We start from the raw sequence: 18,033 nt of genomic DNA, 5'->3' as shown, positions 1-18,033 counted from the left end.
ACAAGGGCTAGAGACCTGCTTTTTTTTAAAACGAAAGCGGTAAATCCGGGCCATCTAATGGGCTAAGTGAGCACTGGGTAGCATGGCTAGAATCCAAGTAAAACCCAGCTAACCAGCAATATAGCAACCCTAACTAAAGCACACGTTTGGCCTAGCTCCAATGCACCACATTCAGACAAATCTATGGCTCCTTCCTGAAGGTTTTGTAGTTAGAGATATCATTACTCTTTGATTGTTCCACCAGTTTTCTGAAATGCCTGCCATGACTGATATTAATAGGTAGATATTAAATTTTTAGTTCATATTTCTTTGTACTTGGGGCCTCCTGGATTTGTATATATTAATACATTTATATCTTGGCTACATAATGCCTCTCTGTGGATTTTCATAGCCATTGGTATCCTCTATATTTGGGAAGAAAATGGCTTAGAAGCAGGTCTGTGATTCAACTAGGGAAATACTAGTCAATTAACTGTGGTTTTTGATTAACTTAATTAAATCGGCATAACTGAGCCTATGAATATACAGCAATAGTTATGAAGGGGGGTGATCATGCCTAGTCAAAAGCAAGTCCCACTAAATTATACTTACTCACATATAAGCCTTTGGGTGGTATTCAATGCTAGTCCTACTCAGAGCACACCCATTGAAGTTTAGACATGAGTAACCTAGGTTCATTAATTTTATTTATTTATTATTTATTTATTTATTAGATCTATTAGTCGCCCATCTGGCTGGTTGTCCAGCCACTCTGGGCGATGTACAGAATAAAAACATACAAATTTGAGTGGGTTTACTTTGAGTTGGACTTAGATTAATACAATCCTCTGTCTTTGTTTTATAGCAGGGAAGGGGGCTCTGCGGCCTTCCTGATAAGGCTGGACTACAGCTCCCATCATCCCTGACCCTTGGCCAAGCTGCCTGGGGATGATGGTTGTTGAACTCCAAAAACATCTTGAGGATCACAGGTTCCCCATTCCTGTTTTATACAATTAATGCATGTGTCACAGCTTGGGATGGGGGAGAAATTTGATTCTGTTCACATCTAAAGGTGAACCCACCTAATTCACACTTTCAGAAACAATATGTGAACCAAAACACAGCCATTCTTAGAAATTCAAATGTCTCCGAATTTTGAAATTCAGTTCTCCAGCTAAGTAAGCCAAGTATTGGGATAAAAAAGAGTAATACTAGGTAAAGTATGCATAGAAATGCATATGTAAGTGAAAATAACAGACAAACTGTATTATATTAGAGAAATGTGGTTTGCAAAAATGTATATATTAGAAATAAATTGCATGCAACAATGTGTATATTAGGAGAAATTCACACTCAAATACAGATGAATTTTCAAACTGCTGCAGAAATGTGGAGAACTGAACTTAAGGCTGTAAGAATGAGAAATGGAGAGAATCCAAAACTGTCAGATTCCCCCATCCCTAATCACAGCTCACAGCCGGCATTCCCTTCCATGTGAAAAGAAAGATAAATCCTTCTTTTTAAGAAGGTGCCTGCCAGCTGTGGGTTTGTAAGTACATAACTTTAAGAATATTTTACAGGTGGTTGTTTTTTTTTAAAAAAAGGATATCTGCCCAGTTCATTGGGTATACCTTTAAAATGATTTTTTTTTAAAAAATTAGCAAGTAAACATTGCAGCCTTCTTAAAAACGTTTACATTTTTTAAAAAATGTTTAACTATATTGTACAAATCACACAGTAAATTATGCTCTGTTTAGTTTTACACTCAGATACTGATGCTAACTTTGGCATTTTTGCAGGACACAAGCTGGGCTTGAAGACACCTTTATGACATACACAGTATATGATGATGCTGTCACAGTAAATTTGGTTCAAGAAGCCTGCAAAACACTAAGTTGTGAAATATTTTCTGGTTTGAATTATTATCTTTGTATCTTTTTAATTTTGCCTTATTTTTAAATTTATTTTTCTTTCACTTTATTACTTTAATTTAGCCTGATTTTATGTTTTATTATATTATCTGGTTTATGTTGTCTTTGTCTTATGTAATGGTATCATTTCAGAAGCAAAAGAGAAATGTACACCTCAATTCTGAATACGTTTAGTAAGAAACAAGTAAAATATATGACACAATCCTATAAATATTTACTCAGAAGTAAATTGCATCACGATCAAGGGGGATTAGTCCTAGGAAAATATTATACTATTACAACCTAAGTTCAATAGTGCTTGTTCCTAAGCAAACAGCATACAATTGCAACATGTATATGACTACCTGGGAGCAGAATAGACTGGTGGCTCCAATGTTTGTGGTGCAATGGATTAGCTCTGGGTTTTTAGCCCAGACTGTTAAAGAGCTGTCCAAGGTGCTTAACCTAGTTTGGGATTGGATTTCAGCACGTTGGACAGCTCCATGAAAGTTCAGACTACAACCCAAAGAGGATTCACTGCCCCACTGACATCAAAGTCACCAGGCTCCGCTGCCTGGGAGTAAGTCCCACTGAACTCATTAAAGCAGGCCTGACAACTTCAGAAATGGTACATAGTGTCTCTGACTTGACTAAGTAGCCTCACTTCAACTGAAGCTTCTGGGACATTATTTTAGTTCAGGGGCTGGGGATCTATGGTCCTCCAGAAATTACTAAACTCCTATCATCCCTGACCATTGGCTGAGGCTGATGGGAGTTGGAATCCAGAAACATCTGGAGGGCCCTAGATTCCCCACTCCTGCCTTAATTAATTATCCAGTCCCATTTACACCTCACCAGCTGCACCTCTTGCCCAGCAAGACAGTTAAATGGATGTCCTATTCAAAAACCAGCCTTGCTGTTGACGTTTCATCTGTTCATCCCAATTGCCATGTGAGAATTGTACACATTTATCTGGAAGAAGAAATGTTATGAAGAATATCTTATTATACTTGATGTGTCAAGGATGGCCCAATGGTCCTATACAAATGCAAAGGTGCTGCAAAGGGAAAAAGCATGCACGGCATCTTCATGAGAAAAGGCAAATTGCATACTTTCTGTTGTGCTCTGTTATAGGACTGATCATATGTTTAGCTGCAAGAGGAAACAAGATCCCTCTGAGCAATTGACAGAGCTCTGTATCCAGACAAGGATGTTAGACAGGGTGTGATCCTTTGAAGAAATATAATGGCTGCATTTTGCTCATGCTCAAGGTCTAAGTGATTCCAACCCTGTTCTTATTTGTTCATCTCCTTTATTTCTATTCAGAGGTGTCTGAAGAGGCAGTGCTAAAACTTTTTGGGGAATACTTTTTCAGTTTCTGTAAGATGTCAGGATATGATAGAATGCTACGGACACTAGGAGGAAACTTGATGGAGTTTATCGAGAACCTTGATGCCCTTCATAGCTACCTTGCCTTGTCCTATCAGGTACCTCCTCTGCTGTGTAGTGATAGTCCTGAAACATCCCATTTTAAGAAAATAAAAGAATAAATAATTTCAAAACAGGGTGGAAACCTGTGGCCCAGATCTGGTCTGCTAGCCCCTGCCAGAATTGGGCATTTCTTTTCTCTGTTGCAATGTCGGGGTGAGAGGAGAAGTTTAAACTGTTTGTTGTACCTGGGACAATGTGACACAGGACCGTTCTCTGCTGTGACGGTTTGATGTTAAACCTCTCCTCTCAGCTTAACACTGTGATGGCGAAAGCTCCCTATCAGATTGCTACAATGAAGCCAGAAATCCTGGGTTATTCCTTCTCTTGGCTGCAGGAGAGGAGAGTGGAGGAAGGAGTGTGTGACATAACACTAAGCCATGGTTAAGCATTGTGACTGAACCCTCCCACAGTTGGTTAAATTTTAATTCATGCTTTGACTATTCTCTGCTCTGACAGTCTGATAATTTTATTTGAAGCTATTTTGCTCCTTCAGTGGATGTAGTATCAGAAAGAATAATTGGAAGTGTTGAGGGAGAGGACAGGTTGCCTGCTACCATTTGATGACTTTATAACAGAATTGAATATCAAATGAAGAAAATTATGATGTTGGATTTGGTTCCATTAGTGTTGAGGAAGCATTAGGTGATTTTTAAAATTTACCCCACGCGTCATGAACAAATCCTCAAAAAATAAAGCAGTGAAGCGGCAACATAAGATGGGAAAATATAATCCCTAAATACATTTAGAAAAATATAATTCTGTAATTTTAATTAGTTTTCCAATATGTTGATATCTTTGATATGTTTAATAAAAATAATTCAATGTGATTTAGTGTTGCTTTAGTTACTTTAATGGAACCATGGCAGAAGTGCAGTTTCTCTCTCAAGGTTGTTAGAAATGCATCTCTTAAGAAAGTTGAGCATACAAACTGTATATGAAAATTTATTCAAGAAAATAAAGTAGGCATTTTTCTACTTAGGAAATGAATGCACCATCATTCCGAGTCGAAAAGACAGACGGGATGATGTTACTCCACTATTACTCTGATAGGAAAGGCCTGTGTCACATTGTCCCAGGTACAATGCCACAAGACCTTCTCAAGTTGTACTCTGGAATGTATATCACACAGTCATATCCTTGCAGGAACCTTTCTGATGGAGGCTGGTGACTCCTGTATTGGTGGGGCAGTGAATACGCTCTAGGGTTTAGTCTAAACTTTCAAGGAGCTGTTCAAGGTGCCAGCAGAAGGCTGTTTTTAAGCCTAGTTGCTACATTGGGGGGTGGGGGTGGGAGAATCTTCATGGAGAGAACAGCTGGGGACGGAACGGTTAACCCTCCATTCCCCCAGCTGCAATCTCCATGAAGATCACTCTACTTAAGTTAAAATGTTTTAATCCTAAGTGCTGGAGGTGAGGGGGGCGGGAGTTTATGTATGTGCATGCGAGAGAGTATGGGGTGGGTATACCCACTCTTAGCTTGGTTTCACTCACTGATGGCCTGTAGACCCCAGAGAGTTGGCAACGAGCGAATGCAGCCCTTGAGTTGAATAAGGTTCCTCACCCCTGGTTTATAGGAAATATATCAGGAACCAGGTGCTGCCAAAAGTAAATATTTAATAATTTATTCTTTCTTGCCTAGGAATTCTTGAAGCTGTGGCTAGAGATTTCTTTGACAGTGATGTGACACTGGAAATTCTTAATCAAAACATAGAAGAGGAGCGCACTGGGAAGAAGGAGCATGTGGTGTTTTTTCTTTTACAGAACAAGAAAGAAGCAAATAACAAGGTCAAAGAAATCGCATGTTGTACTGGTGGAGACTCTCAGGAGGATAAAGAGGTGATGAAATTAGTCCTGTAGAAGGGAGGGAGGAGTATTAGTTGTGAGTTATTGCAAACATTCTGCATTGAGAGAGAGGAACAACCTTAAAGATCTCTAAGATATTGTATGTATTAAGAGGAATTTGGTAGCGATTTTGAGTAATGTAAAAAAAGGATTCTCAAGAAGTAAATCAATGTGGAACAGGATGCCAAGAGGCAGATAATTTGAAAGCTACTGTAATTGAGTGATAAAGGGAGTTGCAGACTGTCTTCCCTGGAGGCTTTTCAAGAGAGTATTGAAAGGCACATATTGAGTAAGTTCTAAGCACAATATAGTCTTCCTTAGATAGCCAATATGATCCCTTCCTAATCTGTGATGATATAGCCATTTGCAGATGTTTTAACCAGATAGACCAAATGCACAATTGGGGGGAGGGGTCATGAAAGCAGGCGCCACCAACCTACCTGTATTTGTTTCAAAGTCTGAAGGACACCTATGTGCATATATCTATACAGATGTGGGGCTTTCTGTGAAAAGGCAGGGTTCCTGTAAGTAACATGAAGAGGCCCCTACACATGCATGGTTGACTATACACCATACATTTAAAGCACATGACTTCCCCCAAAGAATCCTGGGAACTGTAATTTGTTAACAGTGGTGGGAATTGTTGCTCTTTGAGGGGTAAACTACAGTTCCCAGGATTCTTTGGGGGAAGTCATGTGCTTTAAATGTATGGCGTGTATGCAGCTGTGTATACACATTAGCTCAGATGTTGAAATGAATGTGCAGTGCCACTACATGGTATCCATTTTACCTAGTTAGGACTGTAAAGTGCTGAACTTCAAGGGACACAGCATGATGGCGTATTGAATGCATCGCCCTCCATGTGTGTGGCGAAATGGATGCATACAGATTTAATGCTCATGCTTACTACCTTCTATGGCAGCCATCAGGTGGCTGTGTGCAAATGGTTATAGAATATGAGCATGAATTATTAAATTTTAATTACCATAATGTTCTACTTTTCTGTCAATGTTCTATTTAGAGACTGGATGCAGTGATTCAGAAAGAAAGGGGAGAATCTAGATTGCACCATCTAGAAAAGAAATCCCACTGGGACATTGTGAGACATATTGTGAAATTTAGGAGAGGTAAGTTAGTTCCTTTTTAACTTTTAGCGTGATTATTGAAATGAAATATAGGCCTCAGCAGTGTAAATAAGAGGCCATTCATGGATGTAAGCATAATTACAGAAAACTTCTAGATGATATCATTATTTTGTGTAATAGAAATGGGATACATTGCTTTTTGAAAAGCATGGTTGCTTCATTCTTTTTGGACAACAAAACACAATTCCTTGATTTGCTCTCCATAGCAATAACCTGCTTCTCAGTTTCACTAACTCATCCTTAAGTTCAGGTCGGTGAAAGGCTGGGATTTTATGCTGTAGGCAGAAATACCCACCCCTTAGGATTGCACACACTGAATCTGGTGTCCTGCTCTGAATTTTGAATATTCTGTCATTTTCCCCCAATAAAAAACAGCTAAGTTTGTGCATGTCTTTGAAATTGTGTGGGCTGTTTCTGCAGAATCCCTTATTGTCCATGGGGCAGAACTTCAATGCCATGTGTGCATAGTTACCCTCACAACCTTCGTGTGTCCCAGAATAACCAATACAAAAGTGCAGGGGGTTGGGAATTCTAAATAAGAAAGGAAGAATATGTCAATTTCAGGTCTCTCAGTCTCATTTTTCCAGTCTTAAATTCTGTTCTGCACATTTCTGCAGCAATTTGTGATTTTTAAAAAATCCCCATGAAAATTCTTCAGCATTTTAGTGCAAATTTCTCCTAACAAACACACTTTTGTATGCAATTTTTCTAATATACACATTTTTGCAAACCAATTTTCCCTAATATGTTCCCTAATATAATATGTGAAGGAAGACATAAACCAGTCCAAAATGGAGAATAATCTAGTTACTGCATACAGATGAAATGTGCAAATTTAAGTAAAGATTCTCTCTGTGCGCTGTCTAGCATTTTCTGTTTCATATCATAGGGGACCTTTTATGTACTTTGGAGCCACTTTTCCCTGAGAAGCTTTGGGTTGAGGAGAGAACATTCTGCTGTGCATTTCCTTTTCACATTGTGTTTGACAAAACAGTAAGTTTACAGTTTGTCTGAATACTTGTAAATAATGATTGGAATGGAGACTGTTGTTGGATTGGCCCCAGAGTGGTGATGAAGTGTATGTAAAGTTTTAAAATTACTTTCCCTGTAAAGGAATGCTGTAAATTTTATTTGAGTCTAATGCTTAAGATTAGTCCTATAACTATGCTGAGCAACTGTTTAAAGTAGGATCTTCTTTGATTTTGAAGGGTTTTTTTGTTTGTTGTTGCTTCTAAAGACAGTTTGAAAAGTCTTTTTAGCCATGGAATTATACTGCCTTTCTGTCTACTCCTCAGCTGAAGATAAAGCAGGCGGGTGTAAATATTCAGAAAATTGTACCAGGATTGCAGATACCTGGAACCAAATTAGATGAATATTTCTCTATAGTTCATCCACAAGTTACGTTCACAATTTTCAGCATACAGAAATTTATCAACAGTCAGTTTGTTCTCAAGATACGAAGGAATACATTGCCGAAATTGTGGAGGAGAGGGCCCATGCTAAAGCTCAGAGGTAACATACAAAGTTGCTTTTTGCAGACATTTGAATTCTAAGAATCCTCATGCAGGCACTGAAATAGCAAGGAAATTTAGGGAACAACAAGTGGAATTTTATATAAAAATAGTTGGAAGGCTTTGGAATCACACTGAGGAAAAAAAACTCCCACCATTTCTAGCAATTGTATGTATGTATGTATGTATGTATGTATGTATGTATGTATGTGAAGCCAGTGCAAAGAGAATATGGTCTGATGGTCCCTGATCCTATCAAAGGTGTTTACTCATTAATCATACAGGAACTTTCCTTAGCAAATGAAATGCTACCATAATTGTGCTCATAGACAAAACAAAACAAAACAAATATACAGCTCTATTACCCTTTTGATTTTTATGGCAGAATATTATTTGCCCTTTTTGTGTATTGTATTTACATATTTTATATGTGATAAATATGACAAAGGCTGAGAAAACCTGTTGCCCACCTATCCTTTACCTGCCCTTCCTTCTTCCTCAACTCTTTCAGCGCCTCACAAAATACATTCAAAAATTTGCACCCAATTCAAAATCTCAGATATAATAGGGTAATGATGCATTTGCAAGACTTGAGGTTTCCAGCTGTAAAGTAAGTTAGCAATGGTGTTACACAGCTAAGATTCCATTTGACTAATAGGATTAAGCACACTGGAATATCATTCTATAATGCACATATGTATTTATTTATTTATTGTTAATGAAAAGGACAAATGATCTGGATGGATTCCTTCCAGTGCATGATGTACTTGTGCTCACCAAAGCTGCGCAGTTTAGAGGAGCTGGAAGAGCAACAGATGCACCTTTCTGACATTGCACAGCATGACACAACAAGGGACCTCATCCTCTTCAACCAGCAACGGCTGGCAGAGATAGAGCTATCCAACCAGCTAGAGAGAAAGAAGGAAGAGCTAAGGATTCTTTCCAAAAACCTGGAGGTGGAAAAGAAGAAATCAGAAGCTTTACTCTATGCCATGTTGCCAAAGCATGTGGCCAATCAACTTAAGGAGGGCAAAAAGGTGGAAGCAGGTAGAGTGCTTCTGTTGTCCTTAATGCTTTTGTGGAGGTTATTATACCACTGTAATGTTTTGAAAGTATGAACAGCTCACAAATGGCAACTGGAAAATTATAGTAAAACAACACAAACACACACACAGACTCCCAACCTCCTCAGGACTCCAAAACACAAGTCTGCACATGCACACACACAAACAGAGCCAGGGGCTTCCAAACACACATGGACTCCCCCCCCCCCCGGGGCTCCCAAACACACACACATACAACACTCCAAATACATACATGCACAGACAGGCAAGTTCCAAAACTGTCCCCACCCCCGACAACTCCCAAACCCCTATCCCCAGCCCCAGGCATCTCCCAAACAGACCTTCCTCCCACAGACAACTCCCAACCCCCGGCAACTCCCCAAAGGCCCACTTCCCCCAGGCAACTCCCAAACACCCCCCAGGCACTCACTGCCACCCCATTTAGGCAATGTATGGGCTTCCTGCCTGCCCAAGCTGCCACCACGTGTCAACCACTTACTGATGTCCCATGTTGTCCCTGCCACTCCCCCAACCCCGCAGTCCCTTGCTTGCTCCCCCACCATCCTTGCTTCCCTCACTCCTTTGACTTGCTTGCCTGCTATCCTGCTGCCATGCCACGCCTCCATGTGTGGTAGCTTGACAGCTTGCAAAAATTTCAGCTGAAATGCTTGTGGAGCTATAGTTAGCTGCTTTAAGAATGTTGGACACGTTGCCATCTAAAGGAACACTCCAAGCTCAAGATCCACCAGGATAAGTAAGTTAGGAACTGGCGGATCTCCAGCTCAGCCAAGGCTACACCAGCATAAGTCCCCACCCAACCCGGACTCAGCTGGAGATATGCCAGCATAAGTCCCTCATCCAGGCTCAGGTGGCTCAGCTGAGGCCAGTGTAATTCTCCAAAAAGGGGTGGGGCAGGACCAGGGAGGGAGGACTTGCATTGGATCCTAATTCTGTTCAGCTCAGTCACATGACCTGGTAACCTGGTGGAACTTACACTGGCAAAAAGAGTAGTATAAATAAAATTATTTTAAAGGCTTTACTTCCCTCTGCTAGGTTTAGTCCAACTCAGCCACCAGTAGCTTTGCTACTGAACAAGGTTTGGATCTGGTGTACTTTACGCCAGCTTCCCATAGTTAGGATTGTTCCCTAAGACAGTTACCTAGACCCAAAAGGATTCAGCTGATATTTTATTCATTCTTTGCATACCATAACATTTTTTTCTTGTTTGCAATAAAGTTGAAAACCAGAAGGGTTTTGCTGAGCAAGGTTGTAAAACTACTACATTTCAAGAACTGTGCAGGAAAGTCCTGTCTAGAGGTGTCCTCCTTACAGTGTCTGAGATTACATGCAAAGGTCTGCTGCCTTCACCAACTAACTTACTGGTCCAGTAAAATGTAACAACTAAACCACTTGAATCCATCACTAAGGGTAAAAACCTTACACAGATTCAGGTAGGTCACGCATGCTGGGATTGGGTTGCCATCTCTATCAACAGAATGACTGAAGCAATTGGCATGGTTCCTTAAAGGAAGGTTTTCCATTAACTGCATAGGCTAGCAAAGAGAAAGTGTCTTATTATTCTTGTCATACTTAAAAAAAATCCTAGTCTTTCAAAAATAGCCATTCTTTTACTTTTTCCCTAGGAGATTTTAGCGCCTGCACAATACTTTTCAGTGATGTAGTGACCTTCACAAGCATCTGCTCTGTCTGCGAACCTATTCAGATCGTGAACATGCTTAATTCCATGTACTCCAAGTTTGATCGATTAACTAGTGTCCATGGTGTTTACAAAGTAAGTATCCCTGTGACTTACAAACATATGCATCGCTTATTGCAGTTTCCCCACTCATATTGCTGCTTATACCCATCTGTATGAAGTCATATTGATCGAAAATAATTCTTCAGAATGATGGCAGCAAGAATGAGAATGAAAACTGAAGGCCATTCGCTTGTTATAAATGTTAAAGCATCAAGCTCTTCTAGACCAGCAGCTCCCTCATATCATCTTCCTCTCCAGATGGCCAGTATCCTGGCCACCTTCCATTTCTGTAAAGATTTACTTTGCTACCTAGAGAGTAAAATGCACCACCACAACCCTTTAGAAGATTTTTTAAAAATAATAACGATATAATAGCTAGCCAGGACAGATTAATGTTGCCATCCGACATTGCCTGCCTGCTGCTTGCTCATTAATAAGCCTGACTGGGGCAAATGGCACAGGATTCTCATATCTTAGCAGCCCTTGATCCCAGGTGAAATATAGGAAGCATATACAGTATAAAGGTATCTCCCAGCAAGCAACGGAGAGGAGGAGAGCAGACATGGCATGTGGGGCCAAACAGGTGTGAGTTTGTATGTGGGTGTGTTTGTGAGTGTGGGCACAAGATAAGCTTCCATATGTATGAACAGCTGTAAGCTTCAGCATTGCCCTTGGCATCTTTTCAAGGTTAGGTATTTCCATGCCTGCAGTATGTCTCCCCATTGCCTTACAGGTGGAAACAATAGGTGATGCCTACATGGTTGTAGGAGGGGTCCCAGTGCCTGTTGCCACTCATGCTGAAAGAGTGGCTAATTTTGCCCTGGGCATGAGAATTGCTGCAAGAGAAGTTATGAACCCTATAACTAATAAGTCTATACAGGTACATTTTAAGACTTTGATCACACAATCGTATTGCATGCCTACTCAAAAGTAACTCTCACTGAGTTCCTGTACTCAGTATAAGTGTTGGCCTAAATGACCTCCCAGATCCCTTCCAACTCCATGATTCTGTGACTGAATGATAGCCCCAGCTAAATAAACACAGGATTTCAGCCTGTAGCAAACAAAAATATAAAGCCATTCCACCTGGCTGCAGCAGAGGGAGAGGTAAGGCAGCCCAGCCCATTGGGACTGGCTGCCATTTGGTGGTTCCTCTCTTTCTCTCTGTGCTATCCTACCTGTCATTAAGCATTTTATGTAACTCAATATGAAGAATTAGTACCTGAATTTGCTCATTATCCTGTTTTCTCCCTCCACTTCCTTTTTTCGTTTGTGTCACGTTAGATTAGGGAATGTGTTGCTTTTTAAAAAAATCTTTGTACAGCACCCAGAGAAGTTCAGGCACTTTGTTAATAAATATTGCATCCCTCAGTTACATAGATTGAGGTGACACTTGGCACACATAGATCAAACCAGGTGCCTGAGACATTTTTTTCTGAATGGGGCTTTATATGCCTGTTACAAAAGCACATTTAGATCATCTGATGGCGTATCATTATGAAGACATAACCAGTTTCCCTGATCGGTGTTAGACAATAATGATGTAGCCAGCAACATCTCCTTGAGTCGTTCCTCCTCCTGCTGCCACAAGATGAGTGACAGATGGTGCATTCTGTCAAGGTCCCAGGCCAGGGCTGGGTAGTGCATGGGGGAGGGCTGAGTATGCTCAGTATTGCATCCTTCTGACATCTTTCGCTTAGAGCATGTACACTACACAGGTCATTTTCACATTTAAAGAATACACATCTTCATTCATGAGTATTTGGAGAATGTGAAATTATGAAATTATAAGATGAGAAAGAGTTGCATCATGTTATGGAAATTAACGAGTTCACGCCTGCTATTTTGGTAATGTGTGAAGCAACTGTCTTCTTTGCGACTCTAGCCACATTTTTACTTGATTTTTATTAATTTTATTTTTACATTGCCTATGCTTCCTTTTGACATTAAATACTCTGAGTTCCTTACACAAACAACAAATGTAACAAGATAAAGACACATAAAATAGTGGTTAAAATCTGGCAGCAATAAAGTCATCACAACTTAACAATTGAAAGTCTGGGGTGGCAAAGTAGATGCCAGGCAAGCCTCTCTAGGGAGAGATATCCATAAATGGGGTGCCATCACTGAAAAGGCCTTTCGCCAGCCTTTATTTAGCCTAAAAGCTGCAATCCTGTACATATTTACTTGGGGGTATCATTGGCTTAACAGGACTTACTTCTGAATAGATGTGCATGAACAGATTGCACTGCATGGCTTCAGTCCTATATATACTTAATTGGGTTTAAGTTCCATTAAACTGGCTGAGATCTGTGTAAACATGCATGAGATCAGGCTGTATGGAATTGAGAAATTCTAGTTTCTAAACACAGCATGGAGTTGGAATGCCAAAGTTATAGCTGCATGACCAGCTTTCTTTTCCAATAAAATTTGTGTTTGACTTGACAATATTTGGGACCCAGGAAGCCCTGTATTTCTTAGAAAATCCAACGAGGTTGTTATCAGCCTGAGTGTATGACCAGAAGTGTTTTGTTTTGAGCTAAAACTCTATTCCTTAAGAACATGTGAATTTGAAGGCTTGCCACAATGTAAGCAACCATTCAGTTATATAAAGATATTTCACTTACTCTCTCTAGAAGCGAAAGCATTTTTGAGTGTACTCTTTTAGGTATTCTTAAATGATGTCCTTGCTAAATGTAGAATTAATGTATACAAAATTGCTAAAAGTAAACAAATTAAGAACATGGGCTCCTGCTGGGAGGAAGGGCAGGATAGAAAGAAAGAAAGAAAGAAAGAAAGAAAGAAAGAAAGAAAGAAAGAAAGAAAGAAAGAAAGAAAGAAAGAAAGAAAGAAAGAAAGAAAGAAAGAAAGAAAGAAAGAAAGAAAGAAAGAAAGAAAGAAAGAAAGAAAGAAAGAAAATCAGATTATTCCTTTTAGTGTTGTAATAGAGAACATACTTTTCTTATTGCATTTATGCCAACAGATTAGAATCGGGGTGCACACTGGACCAGTTTTGGCTGGAGTGGTTGGGGAGAAAATGCCCAGATACTGTTTATTTGGTGACACTGTCAATACAGCTTCTAGGATGGAAAGCCATGGGCTCCCAGATAAAATCCACATGAGCCCAACAGCATGCAGGTAGGAACCTGCAAATAAATAGCAACAGGGGGGAAAGCAATAGATTTACATTGGCTATTCAAGGGTTATCAAATTGCAGGCACTTTGTGGGGTCTCCTGTGCAGCTCACAGCACCCCAACATACTCCACACAAATTATTGAACTATCTTCAGGGTTAGGTAGTGATAGCTTTTGTAGGGCAAAGGGGCTGACCTACTAATGGGTGCTACTGCCTTGCTCCTACTCCATCCATTCTACACATTAATAGCAAATTTTCTGACAGTGGATCCTTCCTTATCTAGCTAAAATGGCACCATCCACATACAGGCTTGGGGAAAACCCCAGGGGGTTGCAGAAGTACAACAAATGTTTAGGGGGAAAACTTTAAGGGGGGGAGCCACATAAACATCCACTGAGGACTGAGCATGCTCAAGGGGCACAGAATGCTGACCAATGTGGGTGGGGAAATGGAAAACAAGGGGGAGAAATAAAAGAATGGTGGACCTTGGAAGAGGACATAGCTGGCTGGAACACTGAGCAATTGCAACATTTTGTTGCAAGTCCCACATTTTGTTGTAAATTCTATTATAGCCTTTCCCAATCCAGATGTTGCTGAACTACAATTCCCATCATTCCTGACCATTGGCTGTGGTGGCTGGGGCTGATGGGAGTTTAGTTCAACATTTGGGGAGCCAAAGGTGGGGAAAGGCTGTTCTATTAGATGCATAGGTGTCAAGGAAGGTGGAATTTGCCAGCATTTGCAGCAAAAAGGAAATAGTGTGGAATGGGGTGGAGTGGTCTTTGGTCAGCACACCATTTGACAAGAACGCTTAGGTAGGCAGGATCATGAAGGGCAGATGTTTAGGCACATTAACATTTTGGAGGTTACAGTGAATGAATTGTTAACCCCACATTTGTTGTGCTTCTTGTGCGGAACAGAGCATTGCCACACCAAATGTTTGAGATGGTGGAAAGGGGAGAAATAGAGGTTAAAGGCAAAGGAAAAATGACAACATATTTTCTCAGGCAAAACCTCTGTGCCACTGAGAAGGAAATAATGGGACGAGCCAAAGAGACATCTGGTAATGTGTTGGCAATATTGTGTGTGTGTGTGTGTGTGTGTGCCAGAGAGAGAGAGAAAGAGAAATTCTTGCCATTATTTAGTATTTATAATATCATCATATGTTCCCTTTTCCTGTACTTTGGCAACTCTTCTCCCAGTGCATCTAGGTTCTGTAATGAAAGTGCTCTGCCATAAATCTACATCCTGGGACATACCTATGCCAACAGATTGATGTATTCATCTCTGCTATATCACTCCTCTTACGGTCTACAGCTAGGCCGAGCTCTTATGAAATCAAATGTATTTGTATTGTCCTGCCTTTTCCCCCCAGCATCTATGTGAGCTATTTCTCCCTCTTTGTAAATAAATCTACCAAGTTTCAAGGCCACTATGGATATGAAACAGACTCCAAAGTAAAGTTCATATCCTGTTACAATTGTTAACCTTTAGAAAGCACAAGATTCTTACTTGCCTTTTCCCCTGGGATTAACCTGTCTCACATGTTATAATACAAAAATGGAATTCCCAACTTGGATTCAGATAAACCAAAATAAAAACTGACCAAATTTCAGAGAAACAGGCAAAAATTTAATTTAAAAAATACAATAACAATTCTGCCTCAATATGTTGGCTGGTATTTCCAAGCTGAGGTACTTTAGACATTCTTAAGGTTTTTAGATGTTCTTGAAGGTTTTTAGATGTTGTTTTAAATATATTTTTGTTTTATTTTGAGTAAGGGAAACTAGCAATAGTAAAGGGATACTTGATGCCTTAACCTGAGGAATACTTTACATATTTATTAGAAGTATTTATAGGCCACTCTTCAGCATACAATCCTACATACAACAACATAACAGTGGGGGTATTTAGAGTAGTCAGTCCATATTTTTAAATGAACCAACCCAATTCATACTTCCTGGACTGGTATGCAGATTGGAACACAGCTACCTGTTACTTTTTGCAATTTTTCAAATTGTGTGATATATTTCACAGCTCACAAAATATACCAAAATGCATACAACAATGCATATTTTTGTGCCATCTTTAAACATTCACACATTTGATATGGAAATGGGATGGGAATGGACTTACGAATGAACACATGTAAAACTGAAATGGAGTGGAAATGGAAACTGATGAATCCATCTCCATGTTAGACAGGATGATCAATAAGAAAGCATGCTAAATCTATTCCAATTTCTTCCTGTTCAGCCCCAAGTACTCTAACAATTAAGGGAAAAGTGATCCAAAACTGCAGGCAGCCTGACAACAAAAATCATATCACCTCTACTTATGCCCACATAGCAGTGCAATGTTAAGCCAAAGTTTCCAGCATTTCATATTTTCTTTCTGAACTTATTTTTCAATAAAGAGGCATTTTAAAAATCCCACCATGTATTCAAGGACCAGTTTATTTGAAAAACACAACTGACCTTTCTTTGGTGTGCGTTAAAAATAATTTATTTAGAATTCTCAGCATTTATCATTGTTGACACTGAGCCCTTTTCTCTCTCTCCCTTTTTTTTTTGTTGAGGCAGATGCTTTGGTAAGTCAAGATGGCAAGAATGTTGTAATGATGAAGTATGTTGAAGAGCTGATTGCAGCCAGGGATGTAGAATACAGAGAAGATGCCCAAGGTTTGTTTCAACATTCACCAGTTCCACCCAGTGTGTCAAAACAGTGGGATCAGGATTGGCTACCATACTCATGTTTGTCTCCCCATTTTGGAGAGGGAAGGGAAGTGAATAGTCTCACTGTCCCTCACAATTTATAGTGGCCTCAAATAAATCTGCTGCCACAGTGAATCAAGAAGGCTGTGAGAATATAGGGTTGGATCCAATTGGTGCCCTTCCTTGATCGCAAGGGCTTCTGATCCCAATGAAAGAGGGGATTTTTTAACACACACACCCCCGCAGCTTCTAGCACCCTCCACATTTTTGGGAGTGCTGAGGACTACGAGGGAGAGGAATAATGGGCAAAAATCTCCTCTCCATCTCTCAGGAAGTATCCAATTCACAGTAACAGCAGCCCCACCCCATAAGTTCAATATACCCACTATAATGTAAGAATCTAAATACTACAATCTACTACAAGGGAAAGGGAAACTGTTCACTTTGCATAACAAAACAACACGTCTACCGCAGTATTTTCTCTGCAAGTATGGCTATTAGATGCACAAACACATAAGTTCATATTCAGAAAGAAGCATTGAACTCCATCCAATATTGCAGGCTATCAATATCCATGAGAGTAACTGCCCTCTCTTGTGACAACAGACCAGGACAGGGACTAGGATGACTAACACATTGGTTCTAAAGTAGAATGTTCCAAATTATTTTTCTCACACCTATGTTTTCTTCTCCCTGGTTACCTGTTAGGGACTGAAAGTTATAATCCCCAAGGAGAAGATTCACAAGAGGAAAATGAACCTTCACTTTCTAATCCGTTAATGTCAAAACACGCTGGCACCCAGCAGGCTCCCTCAGCACTTTGCATTATGTTTTAGAAAAAAGAAAGGAGTTCCGTGGTTGTATGACAGATGAGAACTCATTATGGGTGAGAACTTTCAAGTTACCTATGCTACAGCCTGGAATTTAATACTATGCATACAATTAAAGAAAAGCCAAAGGGAGAAACAGATGGGGCTATTTATTTCGTCTCTTACAGAACTTGATGTTCTTACGGGCCAAACATGAAGTTTCATGTACTTTGAAGTTCTTTCCTTCCTCTTATGTTTGGCCACATTACTCCCACATTGGGATGGGGGAAGTCTCAGTCAGTAAAGTTTTCCCTTCTATGCAAAACTAACAAACCAATAAACTGAAGCTGAATTCTGCCAAGACAGATGCCTTGTGGGTGAGTGGTTCCTGGGTCCAGGAGTTCTGGATAGGGTTGCACTTGCTCCTGGATTTGTCACTAGAGACCCAAGTAGCCTCAGTGGCTCAGAGTGCCTTTTACCAGCTTCATCTGTTACGTCACCTACAACCATTCCTAGACATAGGTATCTTGCCACCATGGTCTATGCATTGGTAACCTTGTCTGGTACAGAATGTCACAGATAGGCTGCTGTTGGGAGTAACCTACTGGTAGTATGTTAACACTGCTGTTAAAAGGTTTGCACTGGTTATAATAAGCCAGTGGTCCAAGTTAAAG

General features: G+C 40.1%; 1 protein-coding gene across 1 annotated transcript; it reads left to right on the top strand.

The window, feature by feature from the left end:
• The first annotated feature begins 1,791 nt into the window (after positions 1-1,791).
• On the top strand, positions 1,792-17,386 carry LOC133384124 (guanylate cyclase soluble subunit beta-2-like). Its single transcript, XM_061626053.1, has 14 exons — positions 1,792-1,873; positions 3,216-3,376; positions 4,360-4,456; positions 5,019-5,215; positions 6,243-6,348; positions 7,256-7,359; positions 7,662-7,878; positions 8,604-8,924; positions 10,585-10,733; positions 11,434-11,580; positions 13,684-13,838; positions 14,757-14,899; positions 16,419-16,517; positions 17,259-17,386. The coding sequence occupies exons 1-14, from the start codon at positions 1,807-1,809 to the stop codon at positions 17,384-17,386; spliced, it is 2,091 nt and encodes a 696-aa protein (XP_061482037.1). The 5' UTR covers positions 1,792-1,806.
• The last annotated feature ends 647 nt before the right edge of the window (positions 17,387-18,033 follow it).

This window comes from Rhineura floridana, chromosome 4 (genome assembly GCF_030035675.1).
Source record: "Rhineura floridana isolate rRhiFlo1 chromosome 4, rRhiFlo1.hap2, whole genome shotgun sequence".
Classification (NCBI taxonomy): Eukaryota; Metazoa; Chordata; class Lepidosauria; order Squamata; family Rhineuridae; genus Rhineura; species Rhineura floridana.
The sequence above is the reverse complement of the archived record's forward strand: the minus strand, read 5'-3'. Positions and strand labels throughout refer to the sequence as shown.

Excerpts from the sequence above, each read along its gene's own strand:
- LOC133384124 (XM_061626053.1), top strand. The coding sequence starts at position 1,807 with ATGACATACACAGTATATGATGATGCTGTCACAGTAAATTTGGTTCAA. Across the intron at positions 7,360-7,661 it reads ACATTGTGTTTGACAAAACA|CTGAAGATAAAGCAGGCGGG; the intron begins GTAAGTTTACAG and ends TCTACTCCTCAG. Across the intron at positions 16,518-17,258 it reads ATACAGAGAAGATGCCCAAG|GGACTGAAAGTTATAATCCC; the intron begins GTTTGTTTCAAC and ends GTTACCTGTTAG.